This window comes from Amblyraja radiata, chromosome 16 (assembly GCF_010909765.2).
Source record: "Amblyraja radiata isolate CabotCenter1 chromosome 16, sAmbRad1.1.pri, whole genome shotgun sequence".
NCBI classification, from domain to species: Eukaryota; Metazoa; Chordata; class Chondrichthyes; order Rajiformes; family Rajidae; genus Amblyraja; species Amblyraja radiata.
This window is the reverse complement of record NC_045971.1, coordinates 17,093,467-17,110,226: the sequence shown is the minus strand read 5'-3', so window position 1 is coordinate 17,110,226 and position 16,760 is coordinate 17,093,467. Positions and strand designations below refer to the sequence as shown.

Genomic DNA, 16,760 nt, shown 5'->3' with positions numbered 1-16,760 from the left:
TTGCATTCTGTTTAAATCTATCAACATTTGATTGCAGTGTCAGACTTTCCTAAACCTCATTCACACCATTCATTATTTACAGACTTCAGTCGTGCCTCTTTTCAATCTTTTCTCCTGATGTAAATTACTTAATCTTTGGGGTTTTGTGTTTGTAATACCAAGAACTGAAACTATTCAGGTGTGTCTGGGATTTGTATTTTAATTTTTTTTCCGAAAAGGAGCAAAATATTGCAAAGTAAAGCATCAAATATGAGAATGAATAAAAACATTGAAAAGTTTCTGCTTGGTGCTTTCAGGCGATCATTTGGACTATGCATTTGCTATCATAAGTTTGCATACCTTTTATTTGATACTTCTTCTTCTGTCCTGTATTAGTCTTGATTTGTTCAGTTGATATATAATCTGTTAACAAAATCTCCAGTGATTTTGGTGAAGGCAACAAAGGTGCTTTTTTTTCCATTGCTGGAAATGGTGAGATCTGTGATCTGTGTTCTGCAGGGAGCTGGGTCGGCAGCGTGGTTACATTGAACTAGATACACCTTCTATGTCTGCCGAGCAGATCGAAGCTCTGGAGAAGGCAGTAAATGAGAAAATAAGACAGCACATTCCTGTCAATGTACGAGCCCTATCTTTGGATGATCCAGAGCTAGAACAGGTAAATGATTTTGGTTGTCGTTGTTGCTGCTTTGCTTACTTCCCCTGTGCCAGGTCCAGTTTACTCCCTGCAATTGTGCAGGCTCTTCATTGCAATTTTGATTCCATAGCGGCCTGAGGAAGTGACATTTTTCACATACTAGCCTGTCTCAGGATTGAGTATTACCAGGCCTTTGTAAAGAGTAGGAATGCCCACATTTGTGTGCCGGTTGGGATGTTTTCACATCAGACTTTTCTCACCCTTTTATCTTGTCAAATTTCTACAAGCCAGATACATTAAATTTTTTTAAAGAAGGAACTGCCGATGCTGGAAAATCAAAGGTAGACAAAAATGCTGGAGAAATTCAGCAGGTGAGGCAGCATCTATGGAGCGAAGGAAATAGGCAACGTTTCGGGCCGAAACCCTTCTTCAGACTGATGTGAGGGTGGGGGAGAAAGGAAGAGGATGAGCCAGTGGGCTGAGGGAGAGCTGAGAAGGGGAGGAGAAAGTAAGGACTACCTGAAATTAGAGAAGTCAATGTTCATACCGCTGGGGTGCAAACTGCCCAAGCGAAATATGAGGTGCTGCTCCTCCAATTTACGGTGGTCCTCACTCTGGCCATGGAGGAGGCCGAGCGGAGGTGTTAGAGCAGCTGACATCTAGAGCAGCGGATGCAATAGATGAGGTTGGAGGAGGTGCAGGTGAACCTCTGCCGCACCTGGAAAGACTGCTTGGTTCCTTGAATAGAGTCAAGGGGGGAGGTAAAGCGACAAGTGTAGCATTTCTTGCGGTTGCAAGGGAAAGTGCCCGGAGAGGGGGTGGAAGGGAAAGTGCCCGGAGAGGGGTTTCACCTGCACCTCCTCCAACCTCATCTATTTCATCCGCTGCTCTAGATGTCAGCTGCTCTACATTGGTGAGACCAAGCGTAGGCTTTGAGATCGCTTCGCCGAATACCTCTGCTCGGTTCGCAATAACCAACCGGATCGCCCAGTGGCTCAGCACTTCAACTCCCCCTCCCATTCCGAATACGACCTTTCTGTACTTGGCCTCCTCCATGGCTAGAGTGAGGACCACCGTAAATTGGAGGAGCAGCACCTCATATTTTGCTTGGGTAGTTTGCACCCCAGTGGTATGAACATTGACTTCTCTAATTTCAGGTAGTCCTTAATTTCTCCTCCCCTTCTCAGAGCTCACTGGCTTTGCCACTTCTTTTCTTCTTCCCGCCCCCCCCCCCCCCCCCCTCCCCCGAAATGCTGCCTATTTCCTTTGTTCCATAGATGCTGCCTCACCTGCTGAGTTTCTCCAGCATTTTTGTCTACTTTACATGAATTTTTTGTTACCTGTACTGCACTAATATTTGCTTTAACAGAAATTTAGTAATATATTAAATTAAACAAAACAGATAAAATTTGGGTGAATTGGTTTCTGTAAATTGTGCCCAGTATATACGGGAGGTAAGAGATTTGGGCCTATGTGAGAGAAAAGGTTATAGGAAGAAAAGATGGGGAAATGGGATTGATAGGACTGTTCTGACTACTGGTGTAGACTCGATGGGCCAAATGACCTATACCATGTTGTAAGTCAGAGATGGAGTCTGTTTTTACCAGGCAATGGTTTATTTTAACATTTGCATGGAAATCATCGTGGAAATACAGACTACAACTCTCTGGAAAGTGAATGACCCTGTCAATAGGATACTCTTCTCACTGTTTCTCCGTTTGGTCACACTAACTTGACTTCCACACATGCTCAGACTAGCAACTTGAAATAAAACTACAATAGCACAAATTATATTCTAAACATGTATTGGCAAATAAGCTTTATATTAAATGTGGCTTCATAGTTATTTTTAGGTGTGTATGCCCTCACTACGCCAAGCCACGTGATGTAGAGAATCACTGCCAAGTTTAATTCTGAACTTTACAAGGAGGAGAATTGTTAGAAACAGGAACAGAAACCCGTTATTTTTATCTTTCCTTGCCAAGTCCATCCCTGCTAGTGTTGCAGCCAAGTATTGTTCTCAATTATTGCAGTCAATTGGAACTATAATCTCCACACATTCTGGGAATTGAACCCCTGACGTTTCAGGGTACATGGTTTGGTGGAGGAACATCTGGTAGATAGTAATTGAGGGCCCTCTGTCAGTAACATGTCTCAGCTACAGAAGGTACTGACTTTGCAGTGTTGTGCAAACAATGAGGTCACTGAGTTACTTCATTATTCAGGACACACTCATCTTAAGTAGCATCTGCCATTGGAATACAATGGTGCACACTAACCTAATGCTGTATGCCACTTAGAAAATAGTATAAATTCACAATATGTTTAGAGTTGAAGTAGTTACTAAAAGGTAAATTCATTAAATCATCCAAACAAACATGTCAGTCTCCATGTTTATAACATGCATTTTTAAAATGCCCCTTTTAAAAGCAGTCAAATTGAATTCCATGCCGGTGCAATTTCAGGTACCATTTTAAGGTGGGGGAACCATACCTAAGAAATTATGGCACAACTTTAACTCCTTTTGATTGTACAACAGTTGTTGACACATTCCAGATTGGTTACACCTGGCAATATAAGGTATGGTGCTGCACAGTCTCTTGCCATTTCTGGTTGTCCCACTGCATTGATTTGGTTGCTTATAAGCAGTTAACAAGTTCCGCCTCAAATGTGATGAAGTTCTTCATTTCTATCTGGTTATATCTTGAAGAATGATTAGTGTAGTGTAGTAGCAACTTACTGCACTGACAATGGAATGACCAGCACGGTGACGCAGCGGCAGAGTTGCTGCTTTACGTTGCCAGAGACCCGGGTTCGATCCTGACCACGCATGCTGTCAGTACGGAGTTTGTACATTCTCCCCGTGACTTGCAAGGGTTTTCTCCTGGATCTCCGGTTTCCTCCCAGAATCCAAAGATGTATAGGTTTGTAGGTTAATTGATGTGGTATAATTGTAAATTATCTGTAGTGTGTGTGGGATAGCGTTAGTGCGCGGGAGTCACTGGTCGGCGCGGACTCGGTGGGCGTAAGGGCCTTTTTCTGTGCTGTCTCTCTAAAACTAGAACTAAAAATTATATTACTGACCAATATTATAAAGGAGGCCATTTAGCATATATACAGTATAGTTGTGAGTGCAATTTATTTGTACACCATTCTAATTGTAGCCAAACCATTCACAGCACATGTACCTGTGTCCTTGACTTTATACACTTAGTGTGGACAGATTTATTTGTGCAGGAGAAACAGGCGTGGTCAGATTTTGCATCTTGCGATTGTATTAACTACAATATGTAAGGTGCAGTTGGAGAAAATTATCAATGAATAGCCAAATAACATTGAGAATGACGAGGCAAAGGATCACAATGTTGACAACATTTTATAAATCTTCAGTTCTTATGAAGAGGTGGATTGGAAGGAATTTCAGTTCTTGCTTTAATGAAGGAGCCTGGTGTTACCTGGTTGGTGAGAGTATTTATGGCACTGAATATGGTTAATATGTCACTGGGTCAAGACTGTGGCAACTCACCGTTTGTTCGGTGTACTGCTGATTAAAGTCTAGACAGTGGGGAGAAGGTTATCTGGGCAATACTGCATTCAAGATAGCTCCATCAGTAAAGCAAAGGGGAGTTGAGATCATTTTTGTGGTGATAAATAGCTAATGGGAAAAAAAGAACAGAAGAATAAACAAAATAATACCAGTGTAGGTAAGTAAAGCAAATCCACAGTGGGAGGTGGGATGTTACAATTCCACGAACTGTATAATAGGTCAAAGAGAAGTGAAAAGGGAATAGAAATACAGTTCTTACATTTGTGCCTCTGAGCACATTGATACAAATCAGGGTTGTACATTTAAAATAGGTACATAGAAATGTCCTCCCGCAAAATATGGGGAATCTCTGGACTTTATCCACCTCTTTATAAGAACTGAAGATTTATAAAATGTTGTCAAAATTGAGATATTTTAACTAACATTCTTTTGTATTTGAAGAGGGGTAGATAGATTTTTTGAAAGATCCTTGTATTGTGGCCGATGGGTGGGTGGTGGGGAAGAGCTCTAGGGAAGATCAGCCGTGATGGTGTTGAATGGAGGGACAGGTCTGAGGGGCCAGCCGGCTTACTCTTTTGATCAGGTGCTTCTTTCACTTCCAGCAAGTTGAGTAATATGGTTATTTTTTGTTAAATGTACAAAAAACATTTTTGGTAGAAAGGAGCTGAGTAGCTGTCATGCTTTACCTCGAAAGCTATAAGAAGATAGACACAAAATGCTGGAATAACCTGGCAGGACAGGTAGCATCTCTGCAGAAAAGGAATGGGCGATGTTTCGGCTCAAGATCCTTCTTCAGACTGAGAGTCAGGGGAGAGCGAAACTCGAGATATAAGAAGACATTGGTGACGCTACATTTGGAGTATTGCGTTTAGTTTTGGTCACCCTGATATAGGAAGGACATCATTCGTTGGATAGAGTGCAGAGAAAATGTACAAGGATGTTGCCTGGACTTGAGGGCCTTGGCTATAGGGATGGCTAGGAATTTATTCCTTGGGTGCAGGAGGCCAAGGGATGATTTTATAGAGGTGCATAAAATCGTAAGGAGAATAGATTGGGTGAATGCAGAGTCATTTACCCAGAGTAGGGGATTCAAGAACCAGAGGACATAGATTTAAGGTGAGAGGGAAAAGATTTAATAGGAACCTGAAGGGCAATTTCTCCACTCAGAGAATGGTGGGTAAACGGAACAAGCTGCCAGAGGAAGTAGTTAAGATACAATAACAACACTTAAAAGACATTTGAACAAGTACATGAATAGGAAAGGTTTGGAAGGATATGGGCCATGCACGTACAAATGGGACGAACTTAGATGGCGAATCTTGGTTGGCATAGACGAGTTGGGCTGAAGGGCCTGTTTCCTGCTCTGTCTGTAAAACCTCAGAAAATCACTTTAAGTCCTGTAATGTCAATATGCAATGTATTAAAGATCTGCCATGTCAATAATGATCACAGAACATTTCACTAATTGCTTTAAATTATCATTGCTAATAATGTTTCCTTTGTAGGTTAGAGGTGGGGATTTACCAGATGATCATGCAGGTCCAATCCGAATTATTGATATTGTAGGAATTGATGCAGATAAGTGTTGTGGAACACACGTATCGAATCTCAGTCACCTACAGGTGAGTAAAGACTCTTCATTTGCTTTTGGTAAATAATGGAGTAAAGATTTACTTTCTTGCTTGGAGGCAGGAACAAATCCTTTAGTGTAGTTCAGGCACTTTAGAGCATTTGTACAGTGGGTAATGATGAGTAATCATTCATCACATTAAGGTGCATCGTTTTATGGCAAATGATTCCTAGCTTACTACTGTTGTCCTAAATTACCAAAAGAAAGTTGCCTGTTTCCGCGCAAGTATCTCTAAACAGCCACCATACATTTCCTATCCATTCAGTGAACAGAAGCTTTGCACTGCTTTCTTTTTTTCAGTTACATTTATTTTCCATTCATATTAATAGGTAGAAGCTATTTTACTTGTAAGCCACTTATAGCAGAACCTAGTGAATTGAACAATTTATACGTTATGTCTTTAACATGTGGTAGATATATAACAGTTTTTGTTTTGCTGGACTGAGCTGTTTATTAGGCTCCATCTTTCATTGTTGGTGACTGAATGTGACGCACTGTCTTAATGCAATTACTTACGCCTCAAACACTGTTCGTCCAGAGTTAGTGACACCTCTCATATGATGAAAATTTAAAGATCATAGATTAATTTTTGTTACTCAAAAGCAAAACACTGCAGAAGTTGGAAATCTAGAAATAAAAACAGAAACCTTGGGAAATGTTTAAGGCAGCATCCGTGGGGAGTGACAGAATGAATGCGGTTGTTGCTGATCCTGGGGTTATAACCTAATTAACTGTGTGTCTTGGTTCATTATTCAGGCTATTAAACTGTTAGGGACAGAAAAAGGGAAGAAGAAAAAAATTAACTTGGTTTTCCTCGCTGGGAACAGAGTGTTAAAATATGCGGAGAAAAGTTTTACAATGGAAAAAGCATTAACATCACTTCTCAAGTAAGTGGAATGTTCTTCCCAGTAAGTCGCAATGTAAGATAGCAATAATTAGTTCTGTACTGTACTGGTATTTTAGTTTAGTTTAGTTTAAAGATACAGCACAGTAACAGGCCCTTCGGCCTACTAAGTCCACACCGACCAGCGATCCCTGCACATTAACACTGTCCTACTCACAATAGGGACAATTTTTGCATTTATACCAAGCCAATTAACCTACAAACCTGTACATCTTTGGAGTGTGGGAGGAAACCGAAGATCTTGGAGAAAACGGGGAGAACGTACAAACTCCATACAGACAGCACCTGTAGCCGGGATTGAACCCTGTAAGCGCAGCAACTCTACCGTTACGCCACCGTGCCTGTACACAGGGATGTACCCATTTAAAAAAAAAGAATCATTTGTGTAAATACAATTGAATTATAATAATTTTAACAATTAATTGTTCTGCTTTCATTTTACAGACTAAAAGACAGAACAATTTTGATTTAGTTGAGAATGAGAAAATTGATAAGAACAATCTAAAAATAGCCTGAATTGATTTGGTTTCATCTCGGTAGTTTTCCAGGCGACTGATCTAGATGTGGCTCTTTGTTGTTTACATTCTGGAAGGCAGTACATCTTTGCCAGAAGTTGTAATTGAATTACTTTTCTTGCTCATGTGTGCTGGTATCACATGGTTGTGATATGACATCAGATCACAAGTAGATTTACAGTCAAAATGTAATAACACGAAACTGCAGATGTCGGTGTACCAAAGAAAGATAAAATTCTGGAGTGACTCAAGCGGGTCAGGCAGCTTCTCTGGAGAACATGGATAGGTGACGTTTCGGGTTGGGACCCTTGGGGGGGGTGAGAAGAAAGCTGGAAAAGAGGAGAGGAAAGACAAAACATGGCAGGTAATAGGTGAACACAGACAGAGGGTTTTTATTTTGACAGGGCGATTTGAACAAAGACCAGAGATGTAAAAATCAGGTGTGAGTCTAAAAAGATAAAGAGTTTATAAAGGGTTGTGAAGCGCAGGGTTAGTAAATTTGCGAATTGTGTAGCTGGAACAAGGTTGTAGATGGAGGAGGAGGGGGAAGGATTCGGTGGGGGGTGGCATTATGGGGAGGATATTTGCAGTAAAACCATAAGTTTAGTTTATTGTCAGGTGTACAGTGAAAAGCTTTTTTTGTTGCAGCAGTACTCAGACAAAGCTGAGTAACTGTTGGCATTGACAGTGTGAAAGCCACCTGTCAAGAACTGTTGTAACGAGACGGACAAAACACAAGATTCGAGCACAGACATTTAGCCCACAACTCAGTAGTCTCTGAAATAGGAACTGTTCTCTGGACTGTGTTGAAAGGGAGAAACCTAATTCAGTTATTGTTAAGAAAATGTAGCGTGAATATCTTGGGCTGTTCCAAACGTGTGACATTTATGATGGGTAAGATTTCTAATGGCAGCTTGGTTGATGCAAATTGTCTTCACCTAACTTTGCAGAAATGGACCAGAGGAGCATCTTGATGTTGTGGAGAAGCTGCAAAGATCTGTCAGATTGCTACAGAAGGTCAGGCATTTCAGTCTGATTATACATGTTTCCAAATGAGGATTTTAGTTACCACAATGTATCCTGAGAAATCTACTTTAGAAAGTACTTTAGGGGAAAGAATGTCCGTTTGAAAGCTTGTTAGTTATGATGTTGTCTCAGAAAACTATATTTTATACATTTTTGAACAGTGGAATAGTTTACATCCAGAATTTTAACATTTATAATCGAGTTCCACAATAGACAATTCTATTATGCTTACACCATATAAAATAATTGTGACTAATGCCTGTAGGAGATGTTTGAATATTAACAAAATATTGGCTAATATGGTCAGAATAATTTCCAGCTTAATCCTTGAACTTTACAACATGATAACTTAACATTTTGGTGAATTTGGTGGTAAGTGTCATCACCAAGTGGACATTCTTTGTATAATATCTGCAACATAAGGGAACTACACCTCAATTGAATGTTTTAAATTCATTCTGACAGCATCATTTAGTATCGATTGGGAAGGGAAAATAAACTATAAATTATTTTGCTTAGGGGAAAGCAGAAATATTGCCTTCTCAGATGCGTGTGAATTTTACCTCCAAACTCCGAAGTATTGCCGCTGAAAATTAGATTCCATTTGCCTCCAACGCTACTGAGTGGCATGTACTTTGAACTATTAGCTCTAATGTTTACCAGTTAGTTCCAATGTATCTACTGAATGATTATTGCATTTATGTAATCACTTCCAATTTTCTTGTCCTATTGTGAAAAACAACTTATACATTACTTATACATAACATAATATATTTTCTTGCCACATGAACATGCTGGCAAATATATGTGGGATCTGGATACGAGGTCAATTGGATTTTAATTGATTTATTGAATGTGGGTATTGGTATCAAGACCATTTTTGGTCATCCTTAATAACCTTTGAGAGGATGTTCTTAAATCATTGCAGTCCTTCTGGCGAAATATTGTAAATATTAAAATACAAGGGATTTGCTGCATTTAGACTTGAAGATCTTAAACGTTTTGCAGCAATTGATAAATAGGTTTATTTTGATGCCCGATGTCATCTGCTTCTAAGGTCCAAGTGTGAACCTTCTGTACAAGCATGTGTACAGGGAGAAACCCTCATTCATATTTATGATTGCACTGTTTATTCTGTGGCTGCCACCACAAGCTGTGCTCTGGCATGTAACTGTATTTGTTTGATCAATGTTTGGAGGAATATAGTTCTTGGGTGTAATATTCACAATATTTTTTTTAATCTGAAGAATAACGTGAGCCTGCTGAAGGATTTGGCTCTGTTGACAGCACAGAGCTTTAAGAGTGATCCAAACAAGGGCAAGATATTTGTTATGCATAGGTGAGTAACTGGATGTTCTACTGACATTGCTGGTAACCTCACGGGGGGTTACTTTCTTGAAAAGCAGTAGTTAATTCAAAATTGTGTGAATTAAACATATAAATTTAAACAGTTATAAATTTAAACGTGTTATTTTAAAAATACATTGTGTCATTTCGGTTTTGGCATTAATTAAACAAGCACGTTATTTCAAAAAATCATAAATTACATTGTTATACACGAGGTGGCTGCACATATTAAATATGAATGCGTTTTGTCGAAAGCTCCACATTATTTAATTGAAAACAATGACAGATTAGTAAGTATAAATGTTGCCAAGTTCCCCTCATTAATTCTTCCAATGGCTAGACAGATCATGCAGAACGGCAAGGGCAGCAGTCAGCGGCTACACCACCAGCTACAGAATCCTCTCCAAGTTGTGCCCTAATCTGATCAGTAGATATAATGCCTTCCCTTCATTGTTGGTGTCATCACCATTAGAATGCCACATCTCACAGTACAGTGGTTACCTCTTCATACACACTGCAGTGGCAGGCGCTTTGCAGATGTTGAAACATGTCTATGAGCTGGATGATCAAACCAACGTTGTCTGGTGCCGACTGCAAATCCGAACTTGGGGGGAAGAGGAGAGAAATCTGGCGTCTGAACGTGGTTGAAAAGAATGGAACCTGCAAGGTGGTTGTAGAGATGGTGGAATGTTCAGCGCTTGGCTGGCTGATTGACTAGACCAGGCAGAACAGTGAGGCAGACCTACACTGCAGACCTATTAACAAAAAAAAACATACTCGCTGTTTCCTTTTTGTAAATTCTTCTGTTTCCAGCCTTGCATTCCCTCTTCTTTCAGGAACGTTTTGTGAAAGGTTGAAGACCCATAATCCAAGTGTTCAATGCCATCATTATGAATTAGGGACACTGAAACATTGAACAAATGAAGAAAAGTTCATTCTAGGATTCTGACAGATGGCCTACATCTGGAACGTTTAGAGTAGATCCGCGCATTGGGGATTGAAACTATTTAAATTGGTTATTACTTACTATGGAATTGTAGATTTAAAATCTGAACACGGAGCTTCACTGCGTGATCATGCGGTAATAATCGGCAGACTCTGTGTAATGTAAAACACATTCTGTTAAAGGTTTCCTTAATAAGATCTCTTCCCTTTTTAAACTTTTATTTTGCTCTGATTTAAGTTAATGATTGTTCAGTTCAATGTGTGTGAATTGTCGAAAACACCACTTCCTGATCATAAACACCCCTCCCACCAAGTTTTGCAATGAATTAATTGCCTCATTTAAGTTGCAAAAGGAGATCTTCCCCCCTCCAAAGCGTATCTAGCAAAACCATGATCCGTTTGCACAACTAATGGTCTTCCTTCGGGATGGATGAAGATGTTGGGGTTAAAATGGAAGTGCTGTTCTCAGATTGTTCAGGAGCATCTTATTTGTGAAGTATTGCTATCGCCAGACTTCAGGATAACTCCAAAACACTTTGCAGCCATTGCAGTTCCTTCTCAAGCTGTTGTAATGTAACCTGTACTGCTGCTAGCTGAGACTGGCCACTCTGAACACTCAAATTCATACGAATGTGGAGGAAGGAACTGCAGATGCTGGTTACACCAAAGTTAGAGACAAAGTGCTGGAGTAACTCAGCAGGACAGGCAGCATCTCTGGAGAGAAGGAATGGGTGATGTTTCGTGTCGAGACCATTCTCCAGTCTGAAGAAGGGTCTCGACCCAAAATGTCACCCACTCTTTCTTTCCAGAGATGCTGCCTGTCTCACTGAGTTATTCAAATTCATACTACAGGAATGTTTGATAAATCCTACTTGGCCAACAGGTACTGTGTCGAGAACAGTCCATAATTGTACATTTCCATTGTTTGCACACCATATTATCCGTTATTAGTTGATCCTTTTGAAACTGATTTTGCCTTATTTCAGGAAAGAAGGGGACAGTGATTTTATGAACATTATAGCAAATGAAATTAGCACTGAGGTAAGACGGAGATCCTTACTAAAGTAGTCTAAAATGGAAATTATGAAATATTCTTTCACTGTTTGTTCTCAACATTTGTCTTGATTTTGCCCCTTTCATTCTTTATGTCTGTTCAAATCCTCTTCTATTATGTATATTATTCTACAGTTATTCTCTGCATAGCTGCATGGCTCAGTAAACCAGCTATTCCAAAACAAAGTGCTGGAGGAACTCAGCGTGCCAGGCAGCATCTGTGGAGGGGTATGGGCAAATGACGTTTCGGTTCGGGACGCCTTCTTGTTGAAGAAGGACCCCGATCCAAAACGTCATCTGTCCATTCCCTCCACAGATGCTGCCTGACCCACTGAGTTACTCTAGCAAGTTGTTTTTTACTCAAGATCCCAACATCTGCAGTCTCTTGTGCCTGCTGTTGAAACAGTCCTCCTAGATCATGTGAGATGGTGAACTCCAAGTTCCCATTTGACAGGACGTATTTCTCTTCTATTGGTGGAACGGTTTAAGAATAAATTGAGTTTGGCAGTTCCAATAAGCTTACTATTTCACAGTTCTTGTCACAGAACTCCAAACTTTAATTGTTCCGGTCATGATTCATATGACATATGAAACACTCTTGACTCTTGTACACCAGTGTTAAATCAGTGAGATTACTCTGAATTGGGGAGTAGAAACATGTCACACTATTGTAACTCTTAAAGGGCCTTTTCACGGGGCGAGTTGACGCAAGATGTCACCAGAGTGAAGAGGTCGTGGTCCAGCACGAGTCTCGCACGATATAACGGCAGTAGATAAAGAGTTCCCACGGTACTCGGCATTTATGTTATTCGTGCGAGTGACTTGGCCGTTTCCCGAGCTGTCGCGTTAAATCTTGAATGAACATCGTGAACTACACGTGACACAAATGATGTAACTTTTTTTTTCACACACTATATATATCCTCCCTTGGTTGAATCGGCTCATTTGGAGACATGCCTTTACGAAATAATTTCGAGTACAGGATGTTGGTTTTTTTCATTGACGCGCTGCATGCAGCTGCCCACTATGTGCATCGAAAACGCTTGCTTGAAGGCAGAAGGGAGAGATTAATTAAAAAGAGAATTAAGAGGAAGTCTCACTGGGTGAAGCCCATCTTTCAACGGAGAGCTCAATTTGGACAATATGAGCAACTGCTTAATGTGCTGTGCGAAGAGGATACAAGTGCATTCAAAAACTTTGTCAGAATTTCACCCGAGCTCTTTAATGAGTTAAAGAATAATTTGGGACCTCTGCTGAAGAAGACTGACACTGTAATGAGAAAAGCACTGGAACCAGGGTTGCGCATAGCAATCACCCTCCGCTACTTGGCCTCAGGCGATTCTTATACTGCGACTTTTTTACTTTGCAGCTGCAGGGCAGACAGACAGACTTATAAGAGAAGTTTAAGTTAACTGCAAACACAGCACTTTTACATCAATAGCAATGTATGTTTTTAAATCTTGGATAACATTAAATGGTTCTCCTCTTGATGAACTTATATATCGTTATATAAACTCACATGAGCACTCGGGAAACTCGGCAGCCTTCGTCTCCAGCAGGTTCCTTTTTCTCTCCCTGTTTCTATAATCCTCTCTGGATTTATCGTACAGAATCTCGTTAAATTGGAACCATTCTACAAGTTCCCCCTCTTGTTCCCTGGTGAAGTTATATGACTTTACCTTCTGCCATCTTCCCTTTACGTCTGTAGAGGCTATTCCTACAACGGCTACTGGGGAGGCAATCTGAATTGCACCTTGCTCACCCTCTCCCTGCTCCAAGGAGCCCACAGGCAGTGTTATCTGTGGCATCTCCTGTTGCCTCTCCACCTGTCTCTCTTGCTGCGTCTCCTCCTCATTCTCCTGCATGGCAAAAACATCTCTGACCCGCTTTACCCCCTTCCTTTGAGATTTTCTGGGAGCCATCTCTGCAAGTGTTCCTGTTAAAAAGATTATCCAACAATGACAATTAGGTGGGACGTCCTCGAAGGACACATGTTCCCATGTGTCCTTTTGAGACCACCTTTATTAGTCACCCTCTGTCCCCTCTGTCCAGCTTCCGGGTTTACCGTTCGCAGGAGTTCCCACGCGCTATATCTCTAAAATCTGAAGTTATGTAATGTCTAAAGGAACTGCAGACGCTGGTTAATGCTGGTTAATATGCACAGAAGGACACAAAATGTTGGTGTAACTCAGCAGGTAAGTCAGATCTGGGAAGAAAAGCATAAAAAGCTGGAGTAAGTCAGCGGGTCAGGCATCATCTCTGGAGAAAAAGAATAGGTGACGATTCGAATCGGAGCCCTTCTTCAGACATCCTAATCGGAATTGAGTCTGAAGATGTGTCTCGTCCCGAAACATCAGCTTTTTTTCTCCAGAGATGCTGCTTGACTCGCTGAGTTACTCCAGCTTTTTGTGTCTGTCTTCGGTTTAAACCAGCATGTGCAGTTCACTCCTTACACGGGTCTCTGCACAACGTTGATTGGTAGCGTTCCGGACCCCTGGACCCGAGGACTCCGACCTGTATCTCTCAAAGAAGTACATGTGAAAAATATCTCACGGACCATAAAAATGCGTAACCTTTCAGTAAAGTCCCTTTTAAAGTCCCTTTTAAAGATTATAGTTATTTTCTTGAATCTCATTAACATAACTCATGAATAAGTTGATGTCCATATGCGGATGTAAATCTTTATTTTTATTTATTTTTTAAATTCAATCCCACTGAAGATAATTTGTAATCACCTTCTGTCCCCTCTGTCCAGCTTCCGGGTTCACCGTTCGCAGGAGTTCCCACGGTACCCGCAAGAGTTATTACGGATATCGCACGGATATCGCACTGGCCACTACGTTCATATAATGTTGCAATACTCAACCACAAGTGTACAAGTCACTCTTGGAGAAATTCAAATTTTCTTGAATTTTCTCCCGAGTGACCAAGTTACACGATGACCTGCCGTTAGCGCTACGGTGGTCCACGGTGGTCCACGAATGCCGCACTGTTATCGCACGAGGTTCCCACGATGTTGAACTCTGGTTAACTCTTGCGTCAAGTCGCCCCGTGTAAAGGTGCCATTAGCCAGATCAAATCAAAACGAGAGACTCAAAGAACTGCAAGTGGGCGAAGGTTTGAGCCAAACACCATGAGCTGGAGGAACTCAGCAGGCTAGGCAGCACCTGTGGAGGGAGCAGACAGACAGCGCTTTGGTCCTTTCTTCCAACTCAAAAATAAGTTATTCACTCTGAAGAAGAGTCTGGACCCAAAACACAATTTGTCCATTCCCTTCACGGATGCTGTCTGCGATTCCTAAGTTACTCCAGCACTTTGTGTGTTGAAAGCAAATAGAGTTGTTAGACCAAACAAATTGATTTTTTCATATAATCTGCTCTCATAAAACTGAGAAGTAAACAGATGCCAAATCCAAAAGCAGAACATTATTTTGTTGTTCAGTGTACAAAAGAGATCACTTTTAAGTAGTCCACAAGATCTTAAACACTTGAAAGATGACTGCTGTTTATTGTATTTTATCTTCAGGTCGTGCTGCTGTTCCTAACAGTTGGAGATGAAAAAGGAGCAGGATTATTCCTGTTAGCAGGTCAAGTGGATGCTGTTGAAGCATTAGGGCCAAAGTAAGACATTATTGTCGGATTTCTTTGTGTTGAGTTAACTTGGAAAATGGCTACTTTAAACATTGCAGACTTTACGCTGCACTTTGCTCATTTATCAAATGATGCCAAAAATGTCTCATCACCTAATTTTGTAGAAGAAAGAACATTCTGTAACTGGTTGTGCAACTATGGGCATTTTGGTAGCTGCACCAGTCTTTCTCAATACTCAATTAATTAAACCTTTCTGATCTTTTCTGGGCATTAAAGGCAGTCATATGATAACAGCAATATTTCCTTCTATAGAAATATTTTTTTAATTACGCCTTAAATTCTTCTGGGGAAATATGGGTCTGTTAAATTTAGTCGTTTTTAACCTTTTGACTAAAGAAGGTGGGAGTTAGCAAGAAGCAACGGAATAGGAGGCAACTAACAAGATGGCAGAATTGTTATTTCTAAATAACCTTACAAACCGTACCTTACGAAAGGTATGAAAGACTCAGATGCATATGGGGCAAATGGGACTAACTAAGATGGGCATCTTGGTTGGACTGAAGGGCCTGTTTCTGAACTGTCACTTAAACCAGTTTAAACCCCATGTTTCAATACCGCACAAAATTGTCAAATAATGATTAGAAGTATGGTTGAAGCCTGTCAGCTTCCCTTTGCATTGCCTAGCAGAGTCACTTCTCCTTTTAAGGAATGGAAAATTGAAACTGATACTTCATTCCTGTAAATTATTAAGATTCGGCTGTGGGGTGAGGAGGTGGGGGAGGCTGGAGTTTATCTCCATTAGGTTAAGAATTAAGAGGGAGAGAATGAAATGGAGAAAAGGTGGGGAAAGATTATCAACACAAACTATATCTATCATAAACTGTCCTTCCTGTAGTGAACACAGAGTTGTGAGACACTTTGTATATTTTGGGAAAGTACTTATTAGAAAAGAGCATGATTTCAAGGAACTTGCCAGGAGTGAGTCATTTGCTGGCTGATTAGTTAATAGGTGCTTTGGTTTGTTTTTCAAATGTAGAGTTGCTGAAACCCTTGATGGAAAAGGTGCTGGAAAACAGGGTCGTTATCAGGGGAAAGTAAACAAGATGAGCAAACGGCCAAAAGTGGAAGCCCTCCTGCAGCAATACGTGTGCAAGCCGGACACACAAGAGGAGTGAATTTACACACTCAGCATTGATGTAAATTTAAATGTAGGGCGTTTTAAGCTTATTTAAAAATGTCCTTTTCTAAGCAATATATATAGATTTATATATATGTACACAGTCCTACAGTGTGATTCTTCTCACAGCCAAGCTTGTAAATTTGATGTCAGTACAAAATTGGCTCTGGCGGCAAGTGAGGTTACCTTGGGACAGTGCTGTTCTCCCCCCTGGCCCTGGATTCAGGCCGTGTTTACACTGTAACTACCGGTCAATGAGGCGTGAACCTGCCTTTGCACCAGAAATATAATGGGAATGAGTGTATCTGCAATCACTCCATTCACTGCTGAACAAAAGCTTTTAATCTTGACTTCTGGTGCAGTAAATAAAATGTTTCTTTCACATGGTGAAA

The 16,760-nt window shown here is 40.7% G+C and overlaps 1 protein-coding gene across 1 annotated transcript in view; it reads left to right on the top strand.

Annotated features, from left to right (window-relative positions):
* The window catches only part of aarsd1 (alanyl-tRNA synthetase domain containing 1), a 26,574-nt gene extending 9,814 nt beyond the window's left edge, over positions 1-16,760 (top strand). The window contains exons 5-12 of the mRNA XM_033035246.1: positions 499-655; positions 5,687-5,803; positions 6,568-6,698; positions 8,181-8,247; positions 9,504-9,595; positions 11,535-11,589; positions 15,127-15,221; positions 16,228-16,760. Coding sequence (XP_032891137.1) covers positions 499-655; positions 5,687-5,803; positions 6,568-6,698; positions 8,181-8,247; positions 9,504-9,595; positions 11,535-11,589; positions 15,127-15,221; positions 16,228-16,366 — 853 coding nt within the window. The 3' untranslated portion in view covers positions 16,367-16,760. The remainder of the gene's footprint in view (positions 1-498; positions 656-5,686; positions 5,804-6,567; positions 6,699-8,180; positions 8,248-9,503; positions 9,596-11,534; positions 11,590-15,126; positions 15,222-16,227) is intronic.